At 35.9% G+C, this 27,750-nt stretch overlaps 1 protein-coding gene across 2 annotated transcripts in view; it reads left to right on the top strand.

The window, feature by feature from the left end:
* The first annotated feature begins 215 nt into the window (after window positions 1-215).
* The window catches only part of ZDHHC15 (zinc finger DHHC-type palmitoyltransferase 15), a 125,853-nt gene continuing 98,318 nt past the window's right edge, over window positions 216-27,750 (top strand). For both annotated transcript variants that reach the window (XM_036839132.1, XM_036839131.1), the window contains exons 1-3: window positions 216-351; window positions 10,601-10,627; window positions 26,828-26,922. In XM_036839132.1, coding sequence (XP_036695027.1) covers window positions 216-351; window positions 10,601-10,627; window positions 26,828-26,922 — 258 coding nt within the window. The remainder of the gene's footprint in view (window positions 352-10,600; window positions 10,628-26,827; window positions 26,923-27,750) is intronic.

Below are 27,750 nucleotides of genomic sequence, written 5' to 3'. Positions count from 1 at the left end.
CACCGCCAGTTCCTCCTCGCCGTGACTCATGCCTATTGTGCCAGGCAGGGCGCACTCTGCCCTGCAGCCCCACAGGTGGTATCGACTAGGGGAGACTGTTCCCGCCAGGCTAGGCAGTGGAGCGCCGCACAGCGCGCCTTCCCGCCTCTCAGCTGCTGCCCCAGCAGTTCCGACCCAGCGCCAGCAGGCCTGCTCGGTCGATCTTCGAGCCGAAGATGCGGCGGGGCTGGAAGATGGCTCTGTCCGGGGGGCTACGGTGCTGCCGCCGTGTACTTTCCTGGGTGCCTGTGCTTGTTATCGTCCTCGTCGTGCTCTGGTCCTACTATGCCTACGTCTTTGAACTCTGCTTGGGTAAGTGGAGCTAGCACCTAAGATGGGGAAATTATGCTCCCCCTATGTTCTTAGCCCTCACACTGCGGTTTTCCTTTAGCTCCCTGGAGAGCTCCTGGTCTCCAACCTCTGGCTTCCCACAGTATTTCTTGCGGCCTGCCACGAGGGTCCCGCCATGTCACCATCGCTTCCTACCCAAGGTTTCTTACATTATTTCCTGGCCCTACCCACAAGAATTTACTGGCTTTTTCCACTGGGGCCCCCTTTTGTCATACAGGACAACCACTTGTGCCTTGTGCTCTGGTTCTGGGGGCTCCCATCCTACTGAGTTGAGGAAACAACATACCCTGTATACTTAAACTGTCCACTTACACTATGAATCCCACCAATTCACCCAACTAGAAGCCCCACATTTTCCCATTCCTTCCTACTAGGAATCCCAAAATGTTTCCTGTACTCTCTTACTAGCTCGCCTTTATCCAACACTAGGATTCCTCCTTTTCCCGTGATCCTCTCAAGCCAGCTGAAGTGATTCACATTTTTCTGCCACTTAGGACCCCACAGTACACCTTGTTCTATCCCACTGTGGTCTCCCCTTTTCACAAAGTAATAAGCCCTCCATTCCTCTTTCCCTGTGGCTTCAACATTTTCTCATCTTCTCCAGCGGAATGGGAGTCCTACAATACATCCTGTCCTGTCTCCTCACACAAGAGGCCCTGATTTTGTCACGCTGGAGCTCCCTGTAGTCTCCTGCCTGCCTGCTTTGAGGTGTTTTCACTCCTTCCCATTTGGGGCCCCACATTATTTTCTGAACCTCATACTAGTCACCCTGCTTTTATCACACTATGGTCCTGCTTTGTCCACTGTCTTCTCACACTAGAGTATCCTCATTACCCTCCCACAGGGGTTCCCACAGTATCCCCCACACCCCTTCCAAGGGCCATTACTTTTCTAATGATGATCTCCCCTTGCTATCTTTTTTGAAACCTACTCTCTACCTCCTGCAATACTCTTGCACTGTTAGCCACACATTTTGCCATCCTCTTCCTCTGGGTTCTTATTATTATCTTCACTTACTTTCCTCTAGGATTGCACTTGCCCCTTGTCTTCTCGAACTAGGGAAACACCATCCTTTCCTACGGGGGTTTCTAGTATTTCCTGCCCCTTCCAATGGGAGCCTCATTTCTTGTTCCCTCTCTTTAGACCACCCTTTTATAAATCCGCCATCTCCTCTTTGTACCCTGTCCTGTAACACCAGGGAGCATTTCATCCCCTACATATCTATAAAATGGTTCCCACAGTGTATCTTCTGCTTTCAAACTCAGAATTCCACAGTATTTCCGGACACAAATCTCAATCCCACTTGGATTACCCCCAGCCCCCTATCTTTATCACTAATGGCTTTATAGTGTTCTAATCAATTCACAGTGTAGTCTTCATGGTATATCCTGTCTCCTCACAAAAGAGCCTCTGCTTTTCTCATAGTGAGATCTCCCCTTGCCTCTCACATTGAAGAATCCCTATCTCTTCTCAAAGGAGATTCCACTCATAGTTATTGTGACTGCAGTACTAGAATTCCACTTCTAACACCCTTAAAACTGTGTTCTACAATGTTCCCTATTCATTCAGTGTGAGGTCCCAGTATATTTTCAGTCCCCTCACATTAAGACTCCTATTTGTCCTGTTGGACATACCCTCACAGAACACTGGCCTGCACAGTGTTTTCTTAACATTTTACATCAGATACCATTATTTAAAAACCAGGAGGGTAAGGTAGCCTTGATTTCCAATTCTGGTTCCACCAGTGAGTGCATCCTGTCATCTTCACTTGACAATCTTTAACAAATGAGTGGCCTTGGTTTCAGAAAGGTTAGATCAAATTTTCCTAAACTCACATATTTAGTAAATAATATAGAATCGGATATCAAAGCTGCCTGATAACCAAAGCAACACAACCAAAACAACAGATTTGAGTTTCAGTATGACTCAAAAAGTAATATTAAGGACCTAACTTCTTTCTAGAAAGAGAACCTGATGTCTTTCTCCCTAATATCAGGTTAGAGCTGAAGTCAAAAGTGGTATTTTTGTCTTATAAATCTTAGAGTTTGGATTCTGCCACTTACTAATTAGGATACCTGATGCAACTTACTTAATCTCTCTCAACTTCAGTTGCCTCACATGCACTTTGCTTATATGGTTGTTCATTCATACCGCAAATACTTCCTTATCACCTACTATATGCCATTATAGCATTGTTATGAGATTTAAATAATATGGTGCATGAAAAGCATGCATCACAGTTGACAGCACATCATAAGAGCTCATTAAATAATAACTTGTTATTACTATTATTAATGAGGATATAAGGGATTCTGCTTGACTCAAGAAAATAAGAAGCTTAGACTTTAAACAAGGAGAAAAGTAACAGGATCCATTTTTTAAGGTACAATTCACATAACATAAAATTAACCATTTTAAAGCATTCAATTTAGTGACATTTAGTACATTCATAATGTTATACAGCCATCACTAATATCTAGTTCCAAAACACTTTCATCACCCCAGAAGAAAACCTCATAGGCATTAGACAGTCACTCCCCATTCGCTCCTTCCCCTCGTCTCTACCAACCACTAATCTGTGTTCTGTCTCTATGGATTCTGGATGTTTCACATAAATGGTATCATACAGTATATCTCTTTTTGTGCCTGGCTTCTTTCAATTGGTGTAATGTTTTTGAGGTTTACTCACATTGTAGTATGTAACAGTACTTCGTTTCTTTTTATGACTGAATAATATCCCATTGTATACCACACTTTATCCATCTTATCCATTCATCCCTTGATGGTTGATGGACATTTGGGTTGTTTCCACTTTTTGTCTATTCTGAATAGTACTGCTATAAACATTAATGTACAAGTATTTGTTTAAATACTTGTTTTCAACTCTTTTGTGTAAATACCAGGGAGAGGGGTGGTAAAGCTGGGCTGTATGTTAATTCTATGTTTAACTTTTTGAGGAACCTCCAAACTATTTTCTACAATGGCTGCACAATCTACATTTCTATCAGTAATGTTGGAGAGTTCCAGTTTCTCCACATTCTCACCAAAACTTGTCATTTTCCTTTTTTTTTTTTTTTTTCTTTAAACATCTTTATTGAAGTATAATTGCCTTACATTTCCTTTTTTTAATTATAGCCATCATAGTGGGTATGATGTGGTATCTCACTGTGATTTTGATTTGCATTTCCCTGATGACTAGTGATACTGAGCAACTTTTCATGTGTTTGTTGGCCATTTGTATATCTTCTTTAAAGAAGTGTCTATTCAAGTCCTTTGCACGTTTTTAATTGGGTTATTTATCTTTTTGTTGTTGAATTATAAGATTTCCTTATGTATTTTGGATACTCAACCCTTATCAGATAAATGATTCACAGATACTTTCTCCCATTCTGTGAATTGTCTTTTCACTTCCTTGATAGCATCATTTGATACACAAAGTTTTTAATTTTGATAAAGTTCAATTTATCTATATTTTTTACTTGTGGCCTATGCTTTTGGTATCATATCTAAGAACGCATTGCCAAATGCAAGGTCATAAAGATTTACCCCTGTGTTTTCTTCTAAGAGTTTTATAGTTTTATCTCTTACATTTAAGTCTTTGATCCATTTTGAGTTCATTTTTGTATATGGTGTGAGGGAGGAGTCCAGGTCCATTCTTTGCATATGGCTATGCAGTTGTGCTAGCATCATTTATAGAAGAGACTATTCTTGCCCCATTGAATAGCCGTGACATGATTGTCAAAACCCAGTTGACCATAGAGCTATGGATTTATTTCTGTACTCTTAATTCTGTACCATTGATTCGTTTGTCTATTCCTCTGCCAGTACCACACTTGTTTTGATTACCATACCTTTGTTTTAAATTTTGAAGTCAAGATGTGTGAGTCCTCCAACTTTATTTTTCTTTTATAAGACTGTTTTGGCTAGGGTCTCTTGCAATTCCATATGAGTTTTAGGATCAGCTTTTCCACTTCTACAGAATGGTCATTGGAATTTTGATAAGGATTGTACTGAATCTGTGTATTGTTTTGAAGAGAATGCCATCTTAAAATCAAGTTTTCCAATCCATGCGCATGGGATGTCTCTTCATTTATTTAGTCTTCAGTCACTTTCAGCAGTGTTTTGGAATTTTAAGTGTATAAGTCCTGAGCCTCCTTGGTTAAATTTATTCCCGAGTATTTTTTTTTTGATGCTATTATAAATGGAATAGCTTTCTTAATTTCCTTTTCTGATTGTTCACTGCTAGTGTATTTAGAAATAAAACTGATATGGAGTGTTGATCTTGTGTTCTGCAACTTTGCTTGAATTTGTTCATTGGTTCTAAGAGGGGTTTTTTTGGTGGATTCTTTAGAATTATTTATACCTAGAATCATATCATATGCAAATAAAAATAATTTTATTTCTTTTTTCCAATTTGGATGCTTTTTTCTTTTTCTTGCCTAGTTGCACTGGCTAGAACTGTCAGTACAATGTTGAATAGAATTGATGAAAATCGACATCCTGACCTTATTTCTTAGCAGAGGGAGAAGATTTCAACCTTTCACCATTGAGTACACTGTTAGGTGTGGGTTTTCCGTAAATGCCCCTTATCAAGTTGAGGAACTTCTCTTCTATTTCTAGTTTCTTGAGCTTTTTTTTTTCATGAAAGTGTGTGGAATATTGTCAAATGCTTTTCTAGCATCAATTGAGATGAATGTGTGGATTTTTTTCCTTCATTCTGTTAATGTAGTGTATTACATAATTGATTTTCATGTGTTGAATCACCCCTTACATTTCTTGGGTATATCTCACTTGATCATGATGTGTAATCCTCTAATATGCTGTTGAATTTGGTTTGCTAGTAATTGCTTGAGTAGTTTTGCATCTATATTCATAAGGGATGTATGTAGTTTTCTTTCCTTGTGATGTCTTTATCTGGCATGGGTGTCAGGACAATGCTGGCCTCATAGAATGAGTTAGGAAGTGTTCTCTTCAATTTTTTTTTAACTTTTTGAAAATAATCTTTAATGAGAAACTTGAGCTTGCTTTCACAAACTTACTTTTTAATATCGGGTTTTATATTTGAAATGGCTGTACATAAATCATAATCAGGATTTTAATAGTTAGCATTGGAACACATATGTTGTAGCAAATGGCAGAATAATGTCTTTTATTCCTTCGTCAGCTGGCAGAAACTTCCCCCTCACCACTAGCCAGAATTTATATAATTTGATCTATTTAAGTTGTTATTTAAGGGTAAGATGATTCTTTACTTAAATCCAGCAGCTTTTCTTTTTCTTTCATTGACAAATATAATATCTTATGATAATGTGAATGGATTTAGAATGAAATCAAATTTGATCATATTAGTTTTTCTAAATAATAATGAAGCTTTTCCTTAAGCCTACACAAATGTTCTGCTATTGGTTTTTAATCATTTTTAAGATTCATGTATTAGTCTTGATTATTATCACCAGTAAATCACATTAACCCCACTTATCCAAAGAACTGCATGAAAACATATAAATGTGGATGGACAAAGTTTGTGAATTCTCTTCAATTTTTTGTAAGAGTTTGAAAAGGATTGGTGTTAATTCTTTAAATATTTGGTACAGTTTACCAGTGAAGCCATCTGGTCTTGGCTTTTTTCTTTGTTGGGAGGTTTTGATTACTGATTCAATCTTTTACTTGTTAAAAATATGCTCAGATTTTCTCTTTCTTCTTTTGTCAGTTTTGGTAGTTTCTGTGTTTCTAGGAATTTATCCATTTCATCTAGGTTATCCAGTTTGTTAGCATAAAATTGTTCCTACTATTCTATTATAATCCTTTCCATTTATGAATGTTCTCTATTAATATCTCCACTTTCATTTATGATATTAGTAATTTGAGTCTTCCCTTCTTTTTTCTTGTCCAGTCTAGTTAAAGGTTTGTAAATTTTGTTTTCTTTTCAAGGTCCCAACTTTCAGTTTCCAGAGTTCTGCAAAAGTTGATTCTGACAGTTTCTGCCACTTCATTCATGGCTTTTAGGGAAGGACAAAAGCCTGGAATTCCCTACTCTGCCATTTTTGGTGATTAACAGTATCCATTTTGAGATTAAAATTAAAAGGTCCAGGAAATAATTCTACTGAGAAGCTAGAATTTCTTCAAAGAGAGTCAGAAGAAATGAAAACTGATAAGGCAAAAAACCAGAAGGAACAGTTTCTAGATACCAAATTTCTATAGAAGTAAAAGCTATCCATTTAAGCCTATATGAATCATGGTATTCTTATATCTAAAATAGTCTTATAACTCATCCATATATGGAACAGTCAAAAGCATCACACCTGAGTAGTTAAGTATCATATGAAACATCTAAAATAATTCCAATGATTCTTAAACCTGGCTGATAATCATAATCACCTGCTGAGTTTTTTGTAATACAGATTCCTACACCTCCACCCAGAGATGTGTTATATGAAGGGGGCCCTAGAATCTATATTTTTATCAGTTCCCTAGGTGGGTATTAAAATCATCTAAATTTGGGAATGGCTGCTGAAAAAGTAAATGAATGGCTAGTATGAGTAACTTTTTCAGAGGAGTAAATGAAGACTGGCATGATTAGTTTGCTTTCAACAAGCAGAACATAATGAGAAATGTATCTAGGTTCTCCATTTCAAATTCTATTCTCTCTCCTAACCTAAAGTATAAGAAACATCTACTGGAAAAAGTGAGTATCAAATATATTCATTTTGACATTGAATACATTATTTTAAAACCATCCTATTTAACTTTGGGATCAATATCATAAATAATTTTAAAAATAAGACTTGTTTTGTCCCAAACTACTGTAACCCCTAACCTCACTGAACAGTTTACCTTTTTCAGAAAAATAATAAATAGCTAACAATAATTAAGTACCTATTATGTATCAGGCACCCAAGTACTTTACATGTATTTTATAATTTAGTTCCTATAACAACCTTATAACATAAATTAATTTATCCTCAGTTTACGGATGAAAAAACTGAGGCACAAAGAGATTAAATAATTAATCACAGAACAAGTAAGTGACAGAGCCAGAATAAGAATACATACCATATTCATCAGTGATGATTGCTAAACATCACTGCAATAAACTCCCTTCCCAAATGAGTCATCAATTAAAAGAGAACTTCATGCTGTAACTGAGCACTCATCTCACTAGACTCATATTTTCAGCCTTCCCACTCTCCTTCCACAAGTCCTTTTGAGCTTCACTAATTTGGTAGCCATTAGCCATATGTGGCTATTAAAGACGTGAAATATGGTATCTGAATTGAGACATACTGGAAAACTTAAAATATGCACCAGATTTCAAAAATTTAATGCAAAAAGAAGTATGCAAAGTATACAGTTAATAATCTGTGTAGATAACATGTTGAAATGATATTTTTGATATATCGGATTAAATAAAATATATTATTAAAGTTAACTCCACTTTTTATTATTATTTTTAACTTTAAAAAATGTTCCTACTAAAACATTTAAATTACATGGTTTGTATTATATTTCTCTTGGACAGCACCGTTGTAGAATTTCTTCCATGTCCTTGGACTAACATTGTTGACCATCTGCATATAGTCCCAAATTAGGTTTATTCTACCAATACCCTTCTGTGAATTCTAAAATGTGTCTGTTTAAAGGAAGTCATGATATATGCTTTCGTTTGAAACTAGTTGTCTTTGATGAAAAGCCCTTGCATATATTCTACCCTTCCATACCTTTTCTCCATACTTGGTTGCAAAGAATCAGTAAACAGGTAAAAGAAAAGAGGAGAGAGTAAAAAAAGCTATTTGATGATAACCCCAGTCACTTAACTTGCCGATAGTGAGCTAAAATTTGAAGGAACAGAGCAGGTGTGTAATTACACATATCACCACATCACTCTATAATCATGCATGACAAATTACCCATAGTATGGCTAAGTGTACATTTCCCCAAGAGATTCATGATAAAGGATTCATTTTGGAAAAGTTTAGTCATTTTCATTTTAAATATGACTGAAGTATCTTAGTCTTTTCCTTTAATAACGCAAAAGGCAATATTAGAAAAATAAAGGAAAGGCAGAACTACCAAGATAAGTGCCACAATGTTTTAGAATAAAGACCACCTTTGTTTTTTTCCTCAGAAGTATGTAACTTCTAACAGGGAATTTTACAAGAAAATATTTTTCCCTTAGACTTATTGACTCCGTACAGATTTTAGGAGTGAAAAGACTTTAAAAGTCAAGTCCAATACCTAACTAATGTCTAAATGTCCTACAGGACATTTCCAAGTGTTTATAATGGGAAACTTACTCCTTCCCAATACTGCCAGTCTCGCTGCTCATCGTTATCATCATCATCATCATTATCTTCTCTTTTATTGAACTGAAATGTGCTGACCTGCAGCTTTTACTCATTGATTCTATTTCTGCACTCTGTTCTTGGATCATATAAACCAATCCCACTTGCACATGATGGTCCTAAAATTACTTAAAAACAGCTATCCCCCACCTAGAGACTTCACAGGTCCCCACTCATTTTTCTGTATATGCATTGTCTCATTCCAATATCTGCCAAGCACTGGATGTTCTCCTTCCCTAACCCACAAATGCTGTAGCAAGTGGCCAAGCAAATGGGAGTTAGGATCTCCACTTTTTGTTTCACAGTAATTGTTCATCGATAGAGGTAGAAGGAGATATACCAAACAGCAATTTGTCAGCTACTCTTTATTAATATTGTTCTCCAAGCAACTGTGCTCTCTCTAGTTCCATTTTAAAGAGATGTTATTAACCCAATTCAGGGCCTAGTGGGACTGATGTAGTCACACAACATGTATGTGCAAAATCATGAAGTCCCAGGTTGACCCATCAAGACTTCTTGTTTCCACTTCCGTTTGTCAAAGTAGAGGATGTGCTTCTGTCAATCATTCTTAACCAGGATTCTCTAACTGAAAAGAAAAAAAAAAGAAATTGGTATCAATCTCCAGGCCAGTGTATTAGAAAAAAGAGGACATCATCTGGTCGGATTTTTAGCACAGACAAAATGGAGTAGTTTTAACAAAGTCCATTCAAAAGATCATTACAAGGAGCATTTTTTAAAGACTCAACAAAAATAGACCTGCAAATAAAGAGGAGAAGTTATGACTAATGAAGAACCTGAGGAAATAACCCCTAGAATATAGTCTCATTCTCTGTTTGGATTTTTCCCCTTTTCTGATCCTTAAGAGTTTAACAATGTGTATGAAAACCACTTTAATTTAATAGCTTCTCAAGATTGAGATCTATGCCTTATAATTTCACTTTGCCTTAGCACCTAGTACAGATGCACACAGATGTTGGTGGTGAGTAAAGACAGGTAGGCCCCATTTTGTACAAATGACATTCTGAACAGAAGTTACATATATATCACAGTAAGCCAACAAGGAATGATTGGAGAAGGTAGACATAATACATGGAAAAAGTCCTGGAGGCTGGAATATAGTCCCAACTCCGCCACTAACTTGTTCTGTGACCTTGGGCAAATCATATTATACTACTCTAGTCCATTTTTCTTATCTGTAAATGAGACAAACCAGATAATTGCTGAAGTCCCTTCCAGTTCTAATATTCTATGAAATCTTCATTCAAATATAATAATTAATATTCATTAAGTACTTGCCTTGTGCTAGATACTATGCTAGACAGCATTTACATACATTAACTCATCTAATTCTCAAGTAACCTTGTGAGGTAGGCAATGTTATGGAAGTTAAGGAACTTACCCAGGGTCACAAAATAGTGCAACTGGGCTTCTAACCCAGAAAATCTGACATCAGAGCTGGCATGCAACCTCTACACTATATTACCTCTAAATATACAAGAGAAACTTGGTTTTTAAAGATGTTCTACAGTGAATACTTTGGGAAAATGAATAGTCATCTCCTAATTTATCATCTTTTAAGTTCTCACTGCCATGTTATATAGCTTGAGTGTTTCCCATTTGTTGGCTTTTTAAAAGTCAGATTATCCTTGTATTTGTTGAACGAGTAGAAATTCTTACTCAAGGTTTAAAATGAAGGAAGGTAGCAAAAGATAGAATTTAATCATCCTTGCCTTCTGTTATGTTAGCAGGCTGGTGGTTTCCTAAAGTATCATTGAATAAATTACTAAAAATGATGCTATGGAAAAATGCATTAGAAAAATAATGTTTCTAAGTATCACTAATCTTGACCTTTCTCTCTCTTTTCACAGTGACTGTTTTGAGCCCAGCAGAAAAAGGTAAGCAGGTATTATAAATTGTTTTGGTCAGGACTGTATCCCTCTTTCTGTCTAAAAGTGAATTACATTAAAGCCTATAAATTGAGCAACTTTCCCAGGAATACACTGAGGTTAGTGGAAAGTTTAGGATAATGGTTTTTAGGAAGCTTACCCAGAGATAGAGCAGAACATATTTTAAGTAGCTCCTCTGGCTGTAGGACAGGAATTTGAAGTTACCAGGATTTATGATAGAAAAGGGCACAGGTAGCCACTCTGTTTGCCATACTAACCCTAGGCTTTCTCTTGGTTCATCACTATTGTGCTAGGTACCTTGCCTTTCTGCCCAATTCATTCCCTCTTCAAGGCATGGAGTAAGGGCCCCACAGTGGGGCTTTTAAGGGCTAAGTCCTTCACCATCACAGTTCCAATATATTTACTCTACTACTCTTCACTCCTCACCCCCATCTTGGCTTGATCTGCAATTTATACTACCATTCTAAACAGACTGAGGCATTCCTCATTAAAAAATGTGTAAGCTAAACATGTGTCTTAACAAACCTTTAGTTTCACATTATTTTATCAGGTATAACCATAAGTATTCATATAGCCACTTTTAATTCTCACTTCATGGGAATTGTTGTAATTCATTAACTACATAACTTTCATATTATGCTGTTTTAAAGCTGCAGTTTGCTATTACTTATTTAACAGAGGTGTTGGCTGTAGAGGCAATAGAGCAGAGTGGTGGGAAGATAGTAGAGCATTGTAGTTAAAAGTATGAGAACTGTCTAAATTCAAATCCTGGCTCCACTACTTCCTAGTAAATTATTTGACCTCCTTGTGCTCACTTTATTCATATGTAGAATAGAAATAATAATAATACCTATTTCATAGAGTTATTATGAAAATTTAATGAGGTATGCATGTAAAGCCCTTAGAACAGTGGTGAATAAAGCACATACTGATGACTCAATAAATGTTTGCTACTTTTGTTACAGCCTTAGAGCAAATCTTGAATTGCCTCTTATTGTTATGGATGGTTCTTAAAGTCAGAGATCATTTTCTGTATACATATATAAATATTTATAAATAAATGTCATTTTCCACAATAACCTTTCAAGATAAGTTGGGTGGGGGCTTAGATGATGCTCCACCATAATAGGAATAATGACAATAATATTGTTATTATTATTGGAAACTACAATTTATTGTGCAGAGTATCCTGCTAAGTATTGTGTGTGTGTGTGTATAATCTTTCAATATTTACGTCAACACAATGATGTAGACATTCTTATATCCATTTTATTGAGAAGGAAACTGAAGTTTAGAGAGGTGAAGTAACTTATCCCAGGTCATCTAGCTAGTAAGTGGTAGGCTGCAAACCCAGAACTACCTGACTTCAAAGTCCATGCTGTTAAGCAAACCTATGCTTGTTCTTTTTACTTTTCAGTCTACAACTCCCTCATTTGCTTAGTTGACCTCCTTACTCCTTACTCAGAAAATTGATGATCAATTTCTAGTGTCAATCAATGATCATTTTTCTAGTGTCCAAAGTAGTATATTTTCATTTCCTGTGTGTTGTCAATGAACTCAACCACACCAGTGTAGAGTGTCATTTGTAAGCCAAACTCAGTTCAAAGCCTTTCTAATAGCATCAATCCAGTTACCAGAATTTTAACTCTTTAGGAAACTGTTACCACAATGTATGATTTTAAGGTCCCTCTGACTCTAGAATTCTGTAATTCCAAAGCACTTCTCTCCTGATAGCTCTTAAATTTATCAAACACTAAAAAAATAAGATTAGACTTTGCTTCTTTATTCTGAAGTGGGGTATAATGGGACAAAGCACAGGATTTAGGGACAGAAGATCTGGGTTAGAGTTCCAGCTCTATCATTTACTAGCTCTATGACCTTTGGTAAGTAACTCAACTTCTCTGAACTTCAATTTCTGTAAAATAAGGCTAGTTTAATAACATCTTACAGATTTACTGTAAGCTAGTAGGAGTAAAAGTATATAGGAGTAAAATATGCAGCATTAAACTGCTTTGTAAGTGTTAAGTATTAACAATCTCATTGTAACATTTTTTTATATGTCAGGATTCTCAAGACAGTAGAATCCATAAACTAAAATTAAATTCAATTGTAGCCAGAAGTTTGAAAGTTAGACTTGAAAAGAGCTTCTGAACACTAGGGCAGGTTACTAGGAGATGCCATGAAAACTATTCAGAAACTATCAGGCACCCAACTATCTGGCATGAATCAGTGAGCCTTGCCTAGAAGCAGACCAACAGGCCTAATGAGTATCTGAGATCAGTTCTAACCATGTGAATCTGTGACTTCTTTCAAATTATACTACACTATTAACTTAGAATACAGTACAACATATGACTGCCAGTAGGAACATTATTTGGCATAAGCAAAGAAAATATAAGGGACAAAGAAATGAAAGCCTCAAATCACGTAACCTTTTATTCATTATTCACAGCTTAGGAAAACCATAGTCAGACATACTGCAAAAGTTTTTCCATTTCTTGTCTGCTTAATGGTTCCTCTACTGGGTTGAAGAGTGTCCCTCCAAAATTCATGTCCACCCAAAACCTGTGAATGTGAATTTATTTAAAAATAGAATCTTTGCAGATGCAATCAAGTTAAGATGAGGTCACATTGGATTAGGGTGGACCCTATGGCTGGTGTCCTTATAAGAAGAGGGAAATTTGGATACACAGATACACACAGAGAGAAAACAGCCATGTGAAGACAGAAGCAGAGATTAGAGTTTTGTTGCCATAAAGGAACACCAAGGATTGCCAGAAATGGCCAGAAGCTAGGAAGAGGCAAGGAAGCATCCTCCCCTGGAGCCTTCAGAGAGAACATGGCCTTGCCTATACCTTAATTTCAGACTTCTTGCCTCCAAAACTGTAAGAGAATACATTTATGTTGTTTTAAGCCACCCAGTTTGTGATAATTTGTTATGAAAGCCCTAGGAAACTAATACAGTTCCTGATAAATTTCAATCTCTAATGCACTGTTAAGTAGCAAATTAGCAGACTTTGGTGTCAGATGTACCAGGGATCAAATCTTGACTTTGCCACTTACTATATATATGACCTTGGGGAACTTAAGCTAAGTTTCACTTTCTTCCTCTGTAAAATGGGAATAACAATACCTACCTTTCATGGTTTAAAGCACTAAATGAGATGATGTATGTAAGTCTCTTGGCATAGTGCATGGCATATGATAAGTACAGAATAAGTAGTAATAGATACTATTGTTATTAACATTGGAAAGGACCTAAAAGATCTTTCTTCTAAGAAGGATAACATATTTCAGGACTATAATTCCAACTACTACCCTTTTGTAAATATATTGTCAAAATCCTTGCACTCATATTTTGTAAGTAGAACAACTGAGACCCAAAGAAGTAAAATATTTTGACCTAGTCATGCTGATTCTAGTGCACAGAAAGGACTAAAGCTCAGATCATCTGAACCACAGTCCAGAATATTATATATTATGCCACCCTTGATTATACAGGACTCAGAAATTCTTTAAGACATGAGTCCCTCTGTCCTTCCATAGACCGTACTAGAAAACAAAATATTTGCTTTCATAAGAGTGTTTTGCATGGATGATCTCATTCAGTATCTTACTATCTGTATTTTGAAGATCTTGAGTAGAAGGTCTTCCCTCCTCTACTCCTAAAGTGAGACTATGGGATGAACTAGAGGTTAAGAATTTGGTAGAGTCCAAGGATTGGTAAAGCTAAGGGATGAATTTAGAAATGAGATTAGGCACAATCTGTCAGGCAATCCACATATAATCAAGAGTAATGTATTGACCACAGTTGTTCATCTTCAAAAAGGGCCATCAATCATTTCAAGCAAATGTTTAACTCATTATCTGAGAATTCATTTGTATTTTGAATGGTTTGCATACTAAATTCTCTAGTTTCCCATTTAAAGTTAAAAATGATTGTAATTATTTACCTTTTTAGAAATAGGTGCAATTCCTAAATAATAGAACTGTTATGGGCTGAATTGTGTCCCCTCAAAATTCATATGTTGAAATCCTAACCTCCAGTAACTTAGGATGTGACCATATTTGGAGATAGGGTCTTTAAAGAGGTAATTAAATGAAAATGAGGTCACTAGGGTGGGCCCTAATCAATATGACTGGTGTCCTTATAAAAAGAGGAGATTAGGAAAAAGACACACACAGAGAGAAGACCATGTGAAGAGACAGGGAGAAGATCACCATCTACAAACCAAGAGGAGAGGCCTCAGAAGAAACAACCTTGTCGACACCTTGATCTTGGACTTCCAACCTCCAAAATTGTGAGAAAGAAAATTTCTGTTGTTTAAGCCACTTAGTCTGTAGTACTTTTCATGGCAGCCCTAGCAAACTAATAACTTATTCAGGTTTCCATTTGAAAACTCTGCTTTGTGTCAGTTTTTTTTATTATACTAACCTTAATTTATTGGTGATATATTAGACACCATAGGGTGAGAGGGCACTGGGAGGAAAAAGTTTGGGCCACAATATGATCTTTTATACTCACCTCCATACTGTATAGGGAATCTTCAATTTATTTTGTTGTTGTTGTTCTTGTTTTCCTTTTTTTTTAGAAATTCACGTTCTTATTGATTGATTGATTGATTGCTGTGTTGGGTCTTCATTTCTGTGCGAGGGCTTTCTCTAGTTGTGGCAAGCGGGGACCACTCTTCATTGCGTTGCGCGGGCCTCTCACTATCACGGCCTCTCTTGTTGCGGAGCACAGGCTCCAGACGTGCAGGCTCAGTAATTTGTGGCTCACGGGCCCAGTTGCTCCGTGGCATGTGGGATCTTCCCAGACCAGGGCTCGAACCCGTGTCCCCTGCATTGGCAGGCAGATTCTCAACCACTGCGCCACCAGGGAAGCCCCTCCTTTTTTTTTAAATTACAGTATAGTTGATTTACAATATTATATTAGCGTCAGGTGTACAACAGAGTGATTCAACATTTTTATAGATTATGCTCAGTTTATAGTTCAGTTATTCCCTGTGCTAGCTATACAATATATCCTTGTTGCTTATTTATTTTATACATAGTAGTTTGTGCCTCTTTATCCCCTACCCCTATCTTGCCCCTTCCCCCTTCCCTCTCCCTACTGGTAACCACTAGATTGTTCTCTATACCTGTGAGTCTGTTTCTTTTTTGCTATATTCACTAGTTTGTTTTATTTTTTAGATTCCACATATAAGTGATAACATACAGTATTTGTTTTTCTCTGTCTGACTTATTTCACTAAGCATAATACCCTCCAGGTCCATCCATGTTGTTGCAAATGGCAAAATTTCATTCTTTTTTATGGCTGAGTAGTATTCCATTGTGTGTATGTATATATATATATATATATATATATATACCACATCTATATCTGTTCATCTGTTGATGGATACTTAGGTTGCTTCCATATCTTGACTATTGTAAATAATGCTGCTATGAATATTGGGGTGCATGTATCTTTTTGAATTAGTGTTTTTGTTTTCTTAGGATATATACCGAGGAGTGGAATTGCTGAATCATATGGTAGTTCTATTTTTAGTTTTCTGAGAAACCTCCATACTGTTTTCCACAGTGGATGCACCAATTTACATTCCCACCAACAGTGTATGAGGGTTCCCTTTTCTCCACATCTTCACCAACATTTGTTATTTGTGTTCGTTTTGATGATAGCCATTCTGACAGTTGTGAGGTGACCTTACGGTTTTGATTTGAATTTCTCTGATGATTAACAATGTTGAACATCTTTTCATGTGCCTGTTGGCCATCTGTATTTCTTCTTTGGGAAAATGAATATTCAGGTCTTCTGCCTATTTTTTAATTGTTTGGTTTTTTGATATTGAGTTGTATGAGCTGTTTATGTATTTTGGATATTAACCCTTTATCATTTGGAAATATTTTCTCCCATTCAGTAGGTTGTCTTTTCATTTTGTTGATGGTTTCATTTGCTGTGCAAAGCTTATAATTTAAATTAGGTCCCATTTGTTTATTTTTGCTTTTGTTTCCTTTGCCTTAGGAGACAGATCCAAAAAAATATTACTATGATTTATGTCAGAGTGTTCTGCCTACATTCTCTTCTAGGAGTTTTATGGTTGCCAGTCACATTTAGGTGAGTTTATTTTTGTATATGGTGTGAGAAAATGTTCTAATTTCATTCTTTCACATGTAGCTGTCCAGCTGTCCTAGGCCCACTTATTAAAGAGACCGTCTTTTCTCCATTTTATATTCTTTTTTATTGAAATATAGTTGATTTACAATGTTGTGTTAGTTTCAAGTGTACAGCAAAGAGATTCAGTTATACATATATATATATATATATATACTTTTTTTTACATTATCTTCCACTATAAGTTATTACAAGATATTTAGTATGGTTCCCTGTGCTATACAGTAGGTCCTTGTTGGTTACCTATTTTATATATAGTAGTGTGTATATTTGAATCCCAAACTCTTAATTTATCCCTTCCACCCTTTCCCCTTTGGTAACCATAAGTTTGTTTTCTATGTCTGTGAGTCTATTTCTGTTTTGTAAATAAGTTCAAGTGTATCAATTTTTTTAGATTCCACATATAAGCAATATCGTATGATATTTGTCTGGCTTACTTCACTTAGTATGATAATCTCTAGGTCCATTCATGTTGCTGCAAATGGCATTATTTCATTCTTTTTTATGGCTGAGTATTCCATTGTGTATATATACCACATCTTCTTTATCCATTCATCTGTCGATGGACACTTAGGTTGCTTCCACGTCTTGGCTATTGTAAATAGTGCTGCTATGAACATTGGGGTGCATGTATCTTTTCGAATTAGAGTTTTCTCTGGATGTATGCCCAGGAGTGGGATTGCAGGATCATATGGTATCTCTAATTTTAGTTTTTTAAGGAACCTCCATACTGTTCTCCATAGTGGCTGTACCAATTTACATTCCCACCAACAATGTAGTAGGGTTCCTTTTTCGCCACACCCTCTCTAACATTTATTTTTGTAAACTTTTTGATGATGGCCATTCTGACTGGTGTGTGATACCTCATTGTAGTTTTGATTTGCATTTCTCTAATTAGTGATGTTGAGCATCTTTTCATGTGCCTTTTGGCCATCTGTATGACTTCTTTGGAGAAATATCTATTTAGATCTTCTGCCCGTTTTTTGATTGGGTTTTTTTTTTATATTGAGCTTTATGAGCTGTGTCTATGCTTTGGAGATTAATCTCTTGTTGGTTGCATTGTTTGCAAATATTTTCTCTATTCTGTAAGTTGACTTCTTGTTTTGTTTATGGTTTCCTTTGCTGTGCAAAAGCTTTTAAGTTTAATTAGGTCCCATTTGTTTATTTTTGTTTTTATTTCCATTACTCTAGGAGACAGATCCAAAAAGATATTGCTGCGATTTATGTCAGAGAGTGTTTTGCCTTTTTTTTTGCCCTAGGAGTTTTATGGTATCCAGTTTTACGTTTAGGTCTTTAATCCATTTTGAGTTTATTTTTGTGTATGCTGTTAGAGAATGTTCTAATTTCATTCCTTTACATATTCTGGCCTCCTTTGTTGTAGATTGATTGACCATAAGTGCATGGGTATAATACACTATTTTATATTTATTATTGTAAAATTACTTTGTAATGAGGATTTGGGAACCAGACAAAAGCTCTCTTTATGGGCTAACCCACTTCTAAAAGAGTATTATGTTGATGTTAATATTAGTGTAATTATAATAATTATATATAATTATAATAATTAGTATCAATATGCTGATTTATATCAATATAATTTTGTTACAAAAATAATGCTTATTGAAAATTCAAACTAAACAAAAATATGTAAGATAAAAAATAAAGTCCTCCTCACATTCCCCCCTCCCTTATCAATGTCTATTCACAGATAACTAGTATATTTGGTTTGATTTGTATCCTTCTAGATCTTTCTCTCTGTATTTACATATAAACATATGATTATGGATTTGTATAATTTGTTTAAGATTGGTTGTTTTTTAATCTGGATGATACTGTGCATATTTTCCTATGATTTAGTATTTTCACTTAATAATATATCATAGATATCTTTCCATATTAGTATATACAAACATGTTTCATTTTTTTAATGACCTCAAATTATTCCATGGTATGGATATATTGATACTATGATTTATTTAACCATTCCTCAATGATGAATTTAAAAAACAAAACTTTATTGTTTTTCTTGATTATAAAGGTAATAGAACCTCATAAAATGCAAACAGTATAGAAGTGGATAAAATAGAAAGTGTAAGTCCTTTGTAGTCACTGCAGAGGTTAAGGATGAAGCAAGATTCAGTGGTGTGTATAGTACACACCACTTGATAAATGTTTTAAAAAGTGATTTTCCTCCCTTACATTTTGACAAGTCTCTTTTGCTATAGCTACATCTAGATGTACCATTTCAAAGATATGACTCTCCCAAGCTTCAATTTGCTCCTCCCCAGTGGGCTGGGCTGGAACTTCCATGCTCCTGTGCCCTTCCCAATATGTCTCCTGCAGCCCCCACTTGTATCTGGCTACCATTTGGTGCAGGCATGTATGGAGCCAAAATGGTGAGATCTATGTGTGTGAGGAAAGATCAACCGGAGTTCAGCCAATGCTAGGTTTCAGAGACATGATTTTGCTTCCTACCCTAGCTGTGTACCTGTCAACACTGTTTTCAGTCATACAGCCTATAACTTCTAACACATTTAAATGTGGCTGTGAGGAAAATAAGAATATTAGACTGGAAGTAAGAATAAATAGCTAACTGTTAGAAAATCTACGATGAAAAGACATCAAAGGAAAAGGCCCATGTAATCTCTTATTTATTTATTTTCTTATTTACTTATTTATTTTCTCTGGGTGTTAAACTAAATATTTTGATTATTATTAGTTAACAGGTGAATGGACTGGAGGCTAAAGATAACTAAGGTCACTTAACTATTAAAGAGTCATAATAAATACTACTTCAAGTGCACTTAATGTGTGCCAGCTACTGCTCTAATGTGCCTTAGGTATATTGATTCATTTAATTCTCATTTACAGCCCTAAAAAGTAAGTATTATCATATGCCCATTTACAGATGAGAAAACTGAGTATAGCGAGTACATTAGTTTGCTAGGGCTGCCATTACTAATTACCACAAGCATAGTGACATAAACCAACAGAAATTTATACTTTTATGGACCTGGAGGGCAAAAGTCTGAAATCAAGGCATCGGCAGGCCATGCTCCCTCCAGAGGCTCAAGAGGAGATTCCGAATCTTATCTCTTGCAGCTTCCAGTGACTGCCTTTGTTCCTTGGCTTGTGGCTGCATCACTTTACCTTGGAAAAGACCCATTTTTAAATCTCTTTGTTTTTGTTTTTGTCAGGTTTATTGAGATATGATTTACATACAATAAGAATCACACATTTTTAGTGTACAGGTTGTTGAGTTTTGACAAATGTATACAATGATGTAAACACCACTACCATCAAGATATAGAATATTTACATTACCCTCAAAATATCGCCTCTCCCCAGAGTTCTCTGACTTTCCACCCTGGTGACCAATAATCAGTTTTCTGTCCCTATAGTTTTACCTTTTTCAGAATGTCATATAAATTGAATATTACAATGCATAGCTTTTTGAATCTGGCTTCTTTCATTTAGCAGTATGCATTTAAGATTCATCCTTGTCAGTGCATGTATGAGTAGTTTGTTCCTTTTTATTGCTGAGTAGTGTTCTATATAATAAATGTACTACAGTTTGCTTATTCATTCACCAGCTGATGAGCATTTGGGTTGTTTTCAGTTTTGGGCTATTATAAATAAAATTGATAAGAATACACATGTACAGGCCTTCGTGGAAATGTGTGTTTTTATTTCTCTTGGGTAAATACCTAGGAGTAGGATTGCTGGGTTGTGTGGTAATTTTATGTTTATAAGAAACTGCCAAACTGTTTTCCAAAGCAGTCCTACCATTTTGTATCTCCATCAGTGATATGAGAGTTCCAGTGGCTCTGTATCTTCACTGTCACTTAGTGTTGTCAGGTTTTTTGTGTATGAAGTGGTATCTCCTATGGTTTTAATTTACCCTCTGTAATGACTAATGATAAGCATCTTTTCATGTGCTTGTTTTCCATCTGTATACCTTCTTTTATGAAGTGTCCAAGTCTTCTGCCTAATTTTTTTGAATTGTTTGTCTTATTATTGAGTTGTAAGAGATCTTTAAATGTCTAGATACAAGTCTCTATGTTCTTAAGCAATTATGATTCCTCTCCATGGGAAAAAAATTAGGATCAACAGGAGGGCGTTACCAGGAAGCATATTTCTGCTTAATATGACAAAGATGTGTCTAACAATCAGAGTTATCCAGCGATAGAATGGACTGCCCGAGAGTTGATAAGTTTCCCGTGACTTCAGGTGTTCAAATGAAAGTTGGGTGACCAATTGTTAGGGATAATGTAAAGCAGATTTAGTCATCATGGAGACTGCTGGACCAAATGACATCCAAGGGCTCTTTCTAATCTAAAATTTTATAATACTAAGATAAATCAAGTCAACATCATATTAATGAGGTAGAGGTCTTATTGGTTGTATAAACAAAAGGAAATAGATTCTGAGGGAACCAAGCTGGGATTTTGACAAACCCTACCACTGCCCCAACCAGTGAAAAATAGGCTCACAAATCCCTAGCCACCATATAGACAGTAAAGTGTCTCTGTTCTGCTTCAGTGTCCTCTGTGAATATCCCTGACAACATGGGGGCATTGGGCTATACTTAATCCAAATGATACATACAGAATGATGACATCTCAACTATCCATTTTAAACCAGGAAAGTAGACAAAGATAATTCCCCAAGGAATGTTGCTCTGTGTACTTCTTTATCCCCAAGATGAATGAATTAATGAAATGTTAAGTAGATATTATCAAGAAGAGGACTGGAAACAAACCATTTTCCTCTTTTTGAACAAAACCATAGTGTGTCTGTCCCTGAAGTCTGTGTAATTTTTACCACATATGTCAGAAAACAGATCACTAAGATTTAAGAGGAAGGATGGGAGAGGAAGAAAGCTGATGTTAATTAAGTCCTTAGAGTATGTGAGATACTTCCGTATTTAAGTCAATTAGTTCTCACAACCTGACAAGGTGGTTGTTGTTTGTGTGTGTGTGTGTGTGTATGTATATATATATATATATATATATATATATATATATATATACCCAAAGCGGACCAAAAAGAGAGGCCTCTTCAGCATGGAAAAACAAAAACTGAAAGGGGCTATAATCCAAGATTGTAAACATACGAAGGCTATATATCTTGTTAGCTTTGTGTTGTTTACCAAACTCCAATACACAGGACTAGAAAACTCTTTGAAAGTGAAAAATAGTTTAAGGCAACTAAAATGAAGCCCTGCTTTTGCACAGTGGCTGACAAACTTATGAGACTTACTACCCCCCAGAATTGGTATAGACTGAAGACATAATCAGCTTCATAAAAGTTTATATAAATTGATGAGTGGAAGATATCTGATGGGTAACTAGGGGAAATTAGTATACTTGGAGACAACCCTAACTTTTGAAGTTGGTATCAATAAGGAAAACCATGCTCTTTCAAAACATGATGCCATGTTTTGGCTCTAGAATTTGATCTCACAATCAGAGAGACTCCTGTGGGTAGCTGGCTAAACCTTAGAAACAACTATTGAGAAAATCTTGTATTCCCCTAGTGGGTGGCTAAATCATAGAAACAACTCTTGAGCCAATCTTATATTCTTGTGAATTGTCCCTAGCTCCTTGATTACAACCTATGGGCCTCTAACCCCATTCTCTCCAAACATTCCTTCAAATAGCTGAGAGACAAGGTTCAGCTCTTTGTTAGAGCTTTTAAGGCAGTGAAAGTAAAGTAAGGCAGTGAAAGTAAAGTAAAGCAGTGAAGTCAAATATTAGAGTCAAGACCTCTTTACTAGGTATCCCATTCAAAGGGAGAAGTGACTATCTAGTTGACAATTTTCCCCTGATCATAATCTGGGGTTTTCTATATTAAGCCAAAATGGGGATTTTAGTGAGGACTCTTTCAATTGCTAAAGCTACAGCTGATATTCCTATTTGAATTATAGTATGTAATTGAAAGGTGCACCCCTCTCCCCATCACCCCCTTCTACCAACTAAAATGCTTTTCAATTGATATAAAAGATATTACAGAAAATAGTGTCTTTTTAAACTAAACATAGTTTCCATAGCTTTTTAAAGAAAAAAGGTATGCTAGATAATTGCCACAGCAACAGCCTTAACATTTATGTGTCTGAGTATATATAGTAAAGCATTATTATTTTCCTATTTTCCCCATTTTGGTGCTGATCTTGCTGCATTCAAAGCTGTCTGCTGCATTCATTTTTATTCACACAAGAATGTATACGCATGTATACACATGCACACACATACACACAAAATCATTCACTTCCCATTAGTCCCTGGGAGCGATACCTAGAAAGGCATCCTGCTGACCAAAGATGTTGCTAATAACAACTTTATGCTGCTTCCATCATGTGGTTTTGATTCCATAATTTTTATCAAGAAGTTTATGAATCATTATTTCAGGAAAAAAGCTCAAGTAGTCATTCTCATTTCAGAAGCTATTCCCACAATGGGATATTGACATTGCAACACAGTGACAAAATTTAGAACAACTGCATGCTGAGGTGGATTTTTCTTTGACAGTTCGTCATTTCCTTATGGCTGATTTCTCCTTCTCCTGAAAACCTTTGTACATTATGGAAGGGAAAAAAAACATTTGAAAGGCTTTTGGCTTTCATTTGGTAAACAGCTTCAGTGGCTTCAGATGCCCCATGACTGTGATCACTACCAAATAAGCGAAGGGCTCTACTTTGCCTGTTTGCTTAAAAAAGATGTTTTCCAATTTCATTCCAATGTCAATGAGTAGTGGCAGTTCAGGGATACAGTTCACAAGCTGTTTGATTTCTCTAGTTATCTGAAATCTCACTAGAGCGTCACACTTAAAAAGAAAGACTCAGTGCCCTTGCAGTTTATAGGGATGATTATTCTAGGTACAAAATTAGTAATTATAGAGAAATATGTTGCTCATTTTTAAGACAGAAAAAGAATGGACTTCTATACATTTGGGACCATAGCTTAGGAAGATTATATATAGAGAGAGAGAAAAACATAAAATTGAGACTCATGGGGCCTATCCATAATACTCACTGCAGGATAAAATGTGACAGAGATATGGTAATTGCCTGCCAAGGATTTTGGAGAGGAGCTTCCTCCTTGGGATGGTAAGCTGAACAACCCAATGACCTCTAAGGCCCTATTTCTCATGGTTCGTCTGCCTCAGAATTACCTGGGGAAGTTGGTAGATTCTTGGACTCCATCACAGACTACTGATTCAGAATATTTGGTGTAGAATTTGGGAATCTGCATTCTAATAATCTCCCAAAGTGATTTTGATGCACACTAAAATTTGAGAACCACTCCTCTAGGGAAAAGAGCTCTGGACTGGGGGTGAGGAAACCTGGATTCTGGTCCCAGTGTTTCCGTAACTTTGCTGGGTAACCCTGATCAAGTCACTTACCCTCTCTAGGCCTCAGTTACCTGTCTATAAAATGAGGATGTTGAACTAGATGATCTCTATGTTCTCATCCAACTCTAGGTTTTTATGAAATCTAGAATATAGTCCCTATTCTACCAATCTACTGAATGACTTTGACTTAATCATTTGACCTCATGAGTCCTCATTTTCCATCCATCTATAAAGTATTCATAACTTCTATGAAACCATGGAATGCAGAAATGGGAGCCAGCTGTTTCTAGTTCTATGATTAAGCCAGGTATAGATTTGTACTATGACCTAGAACAAGTTAAAATCCTACACTTCCCATCTCAATCACTGGAACTAAAGCAAAGTAAATATCCTTAAAATACTACCAAGTGTAAGAGTTTAGTTCTCATCATTCAAGTGATCCAAATTGCTGAACCTTATTGTCTTTGGAGTGCACAGTGAGAAGGTAAACATAAAATTATTTTCTCCTAATTTCTTTGCAGCCAAAAGTTCCATACTCCCATTCCATACTGAAGGAACAGGGGTTACTATATGTCCCATGTAACTTAGATAGTCATGGAATCTTCCTTATATAAACCTCATAAAATCAAAGAAACAAAAACATAGCAAAGGATAACACAGAAAGAAACAATTTAAAAGTCTTGCCTAAGATAAAAAATTCTAATAACATTTCACAAGGACTAGGCTGTGGAAGAAGAGTTACTCTCATTTATTGGTGAGGAGAATGTAAAGTAAATAAAACTTTGTAAATGGCAATTTGGCAGTATCTATCAAAAGGCCTGTGTTTGTATCTAGCAATCCCACTTCAGGGAATTGATCCTATACATATTTTTAGTACATGTGCCAGTGGCATGTATACAAAGCTTTTCATTACAACATTATTTGTATTAGCAAGAGAAGGGGAAAAACTAAGTTTCCATCAGAGACAATCTGGTTAAATAAATTATGGTACCTTCATGCAATGGAATCCCATGCCACTTTTTAAAAGGAGAATGAGGAAGCTCCCTCTCTCCAAGTTATATTACGTGGAATGATCTCCAACTCATAGCAGGTGAAAAAGAAATAGGTTGCAAAACAATGTGTACAGAATACTGCTATTTGTGTGAAAAAGCACATTGTTTTAGTGCTTTTATATGTATAAAATCTGATAGGATACAGAATAAAGTCATGACGCTGTGACATTTGTGGCTTCCAGGGAGGGGAACTGGGTGGCTGAGGGACAGGGATAGAAGAGAGACTTTTCACTGTGTACTCTTTTGAACCTTGTGAGTGTATTACCTTTCAAAAATACAATGAAAAAATTTTAATATAACAAAAATTCCATATGTGTACTGTGTTTATATACTTATATAAACATATACAAATAGAGGATCTGGAATGATACACATCAAACACAAAATAGGTATTATGCCTTAGGAGGAAGAGGGGGGAGTTTAGATATATGTGTGTGGTAGACATTTACTTTCTATTGCTTGAATTTCAAAATGAGATTTCATAATTACTCAAAACAGGCACATTAAAAAGGTCTTATACCACAGGGCTGGGAGCACTGGGCCAGCTTTTTTCGATTCCATCATAAATATGTGATAGACTCAGCCTTATTAACTTGGTCTTGAGTCACATCATTCCCTTGAGTCTTCCTGACGGATTGAAGTAATCAGACCTTACTATGCAAGGACTCACAATGAAACAGTAAAATGACCTTCAGTCTTAAAATGACCTCTTTGGAGAATACTGAAATTTCCCATATCAGAAGAGCTATCTAAGAGGCAAAGAATATAAAAACAAAAGTGGTGGGGAGCCACAAATGTCTCAGTGGTACAACTCACATTTCAAAAGTGTGTAGTCTTGGGGACTTCCCTGATGGTCCAGTGGTTAAGACTTCGCCTTCCAATGCAGGCGGTGTGGGTTCGATCCCTGGGCAGGGAGCTAAGATCCCACATGCCTCGGGGCCAAAAAACCATAATATAAAAACAGAAGTAATATTGTAACAAATTCAATAAAGACTTTAAAAATGGTCCACATCAAAAAAAATATTTTAAAAAAAGTGTGTAGTCTTTGGGGCTACTGAAACAAAAACTTATGATTTAGAGTCAGAAGTCCTGTGTTTAAGACCTGGCTATGTTATATAGTAGCTGTGTGACTTCGGATAATCAACTACCCCTGATAGTTAATCAACTGTCCTTATCCTGTTACCTATCTCACAAACTTGTTGAAAAAATAAAATTGGATAATATTATGAAATCACATTGTAAACTCTATAGCACTGTGCAAATACTATCATTATTATCTTTCAGTACCCACAGTGGCAGAGAGAATGACAATTGGCAACAGTAGCTTCCCCCACATTGTCATAAAGGACATTTCCCCTTTACTCCCAGAATCACATGGCAACTTTTAAAATATGCGACTTCCAGAAAGTCTCTGGTTCCAAATTTGGCATTATAAATTGTTTCTGTCACTGCATGGGAAAAAGGTAAGAATTAACCTTTCATAATAATACTAGAAAATACTTGGTAATAGGAAAACAAAATAGAGATTTGTTGAGATTTACATCTTACTGAACTCTTAGAAATGGATGAAAATATAACATAAACACTGATTTTTTTCTTAAATTTCAGTTATCTACCTCATATTCTACCATGCCATCTTTGTGTTCTTTACCTGGACCTACTGGAAGTCTATTTTTACACTCCCACAACAGCCAAACCAGAAGGTAAGAATACTGGTTACTTCATAAAGGCTAAAAACAGAGGAAAGTAGAAATGCCAATAAGGCAAGAAGAGGGCAAAAAGAGGAGCAAATAACCTTCCATTACAAAAGAGAGATTCAGGGTGATCTTTAAAAAGGACTTGTAGTGATAAATGTAAATTAAGAATAAGATAGTCTATTGAAGGAGTTTGTGAAATCACCAGCCATGGACATCTTTAAGACTAGGAAACCACTATCTGTATTGGTGATAGATTGAGAGAAACAAGAAACCACTTGGATTCTGAGGACTCATCTATTTCAATGCTATGAAACTATAATAATTTAGGACTCAGTGAGACTCTAGGAGACAACTAGAAAAAGTTACAATAGTTAAATTGATCATTTTCAAATTGTGTTCCCTTGAATGAAAGTGTTTCATGCAATATTTGGGAGGGCACATAAAAAAAAATTCTAATCATATCAGGCATTTATAATATGTGACTACTGTGAAACAGATTAGTTTCCAAAGTAGGAAAAAAAAACAATGGAAGAAGTTTCAGCAGCCTCCAAACATTAGGGAAAGTACTGGTTTTAATTTTCCCATTTATGGGATCAAAATTGTACACATACAAAATAAAAACACAGAGAAAGACAAATATCATGTGATATCTCTCATATGTGGACTTTAATTTTAAAAATGATGCAAATGAACTTATTTACAAAACAGAGACAGACTCACAGATATTGGAAACAAACTTATGGTTACTGAAGGGAAAACATGGTGGGGAGGGATAAATCAGGAGCTTGGGATGAACATACACACACTACTACATATAAGATAACCAACAAGGAC

This window comes from Balaenoptera musculus, chromosome X (genome assembly GCF_009873245.2).
Source record: "Balaenoptera musculus isolate JJ_BM4_2016_0621 chromosome X, mBalMus1.pri.v3, whole genome shotgun sequence".
NCBI lineage: Eukaryota > Metazoa > Chordata > Mammalia > Artiodactyla > Balaenopteridae > Balaenoptera > Balaenoptera musculus.
This window is presented reverse-complemented; position numbering and strand designations above follow the sequence as displayed.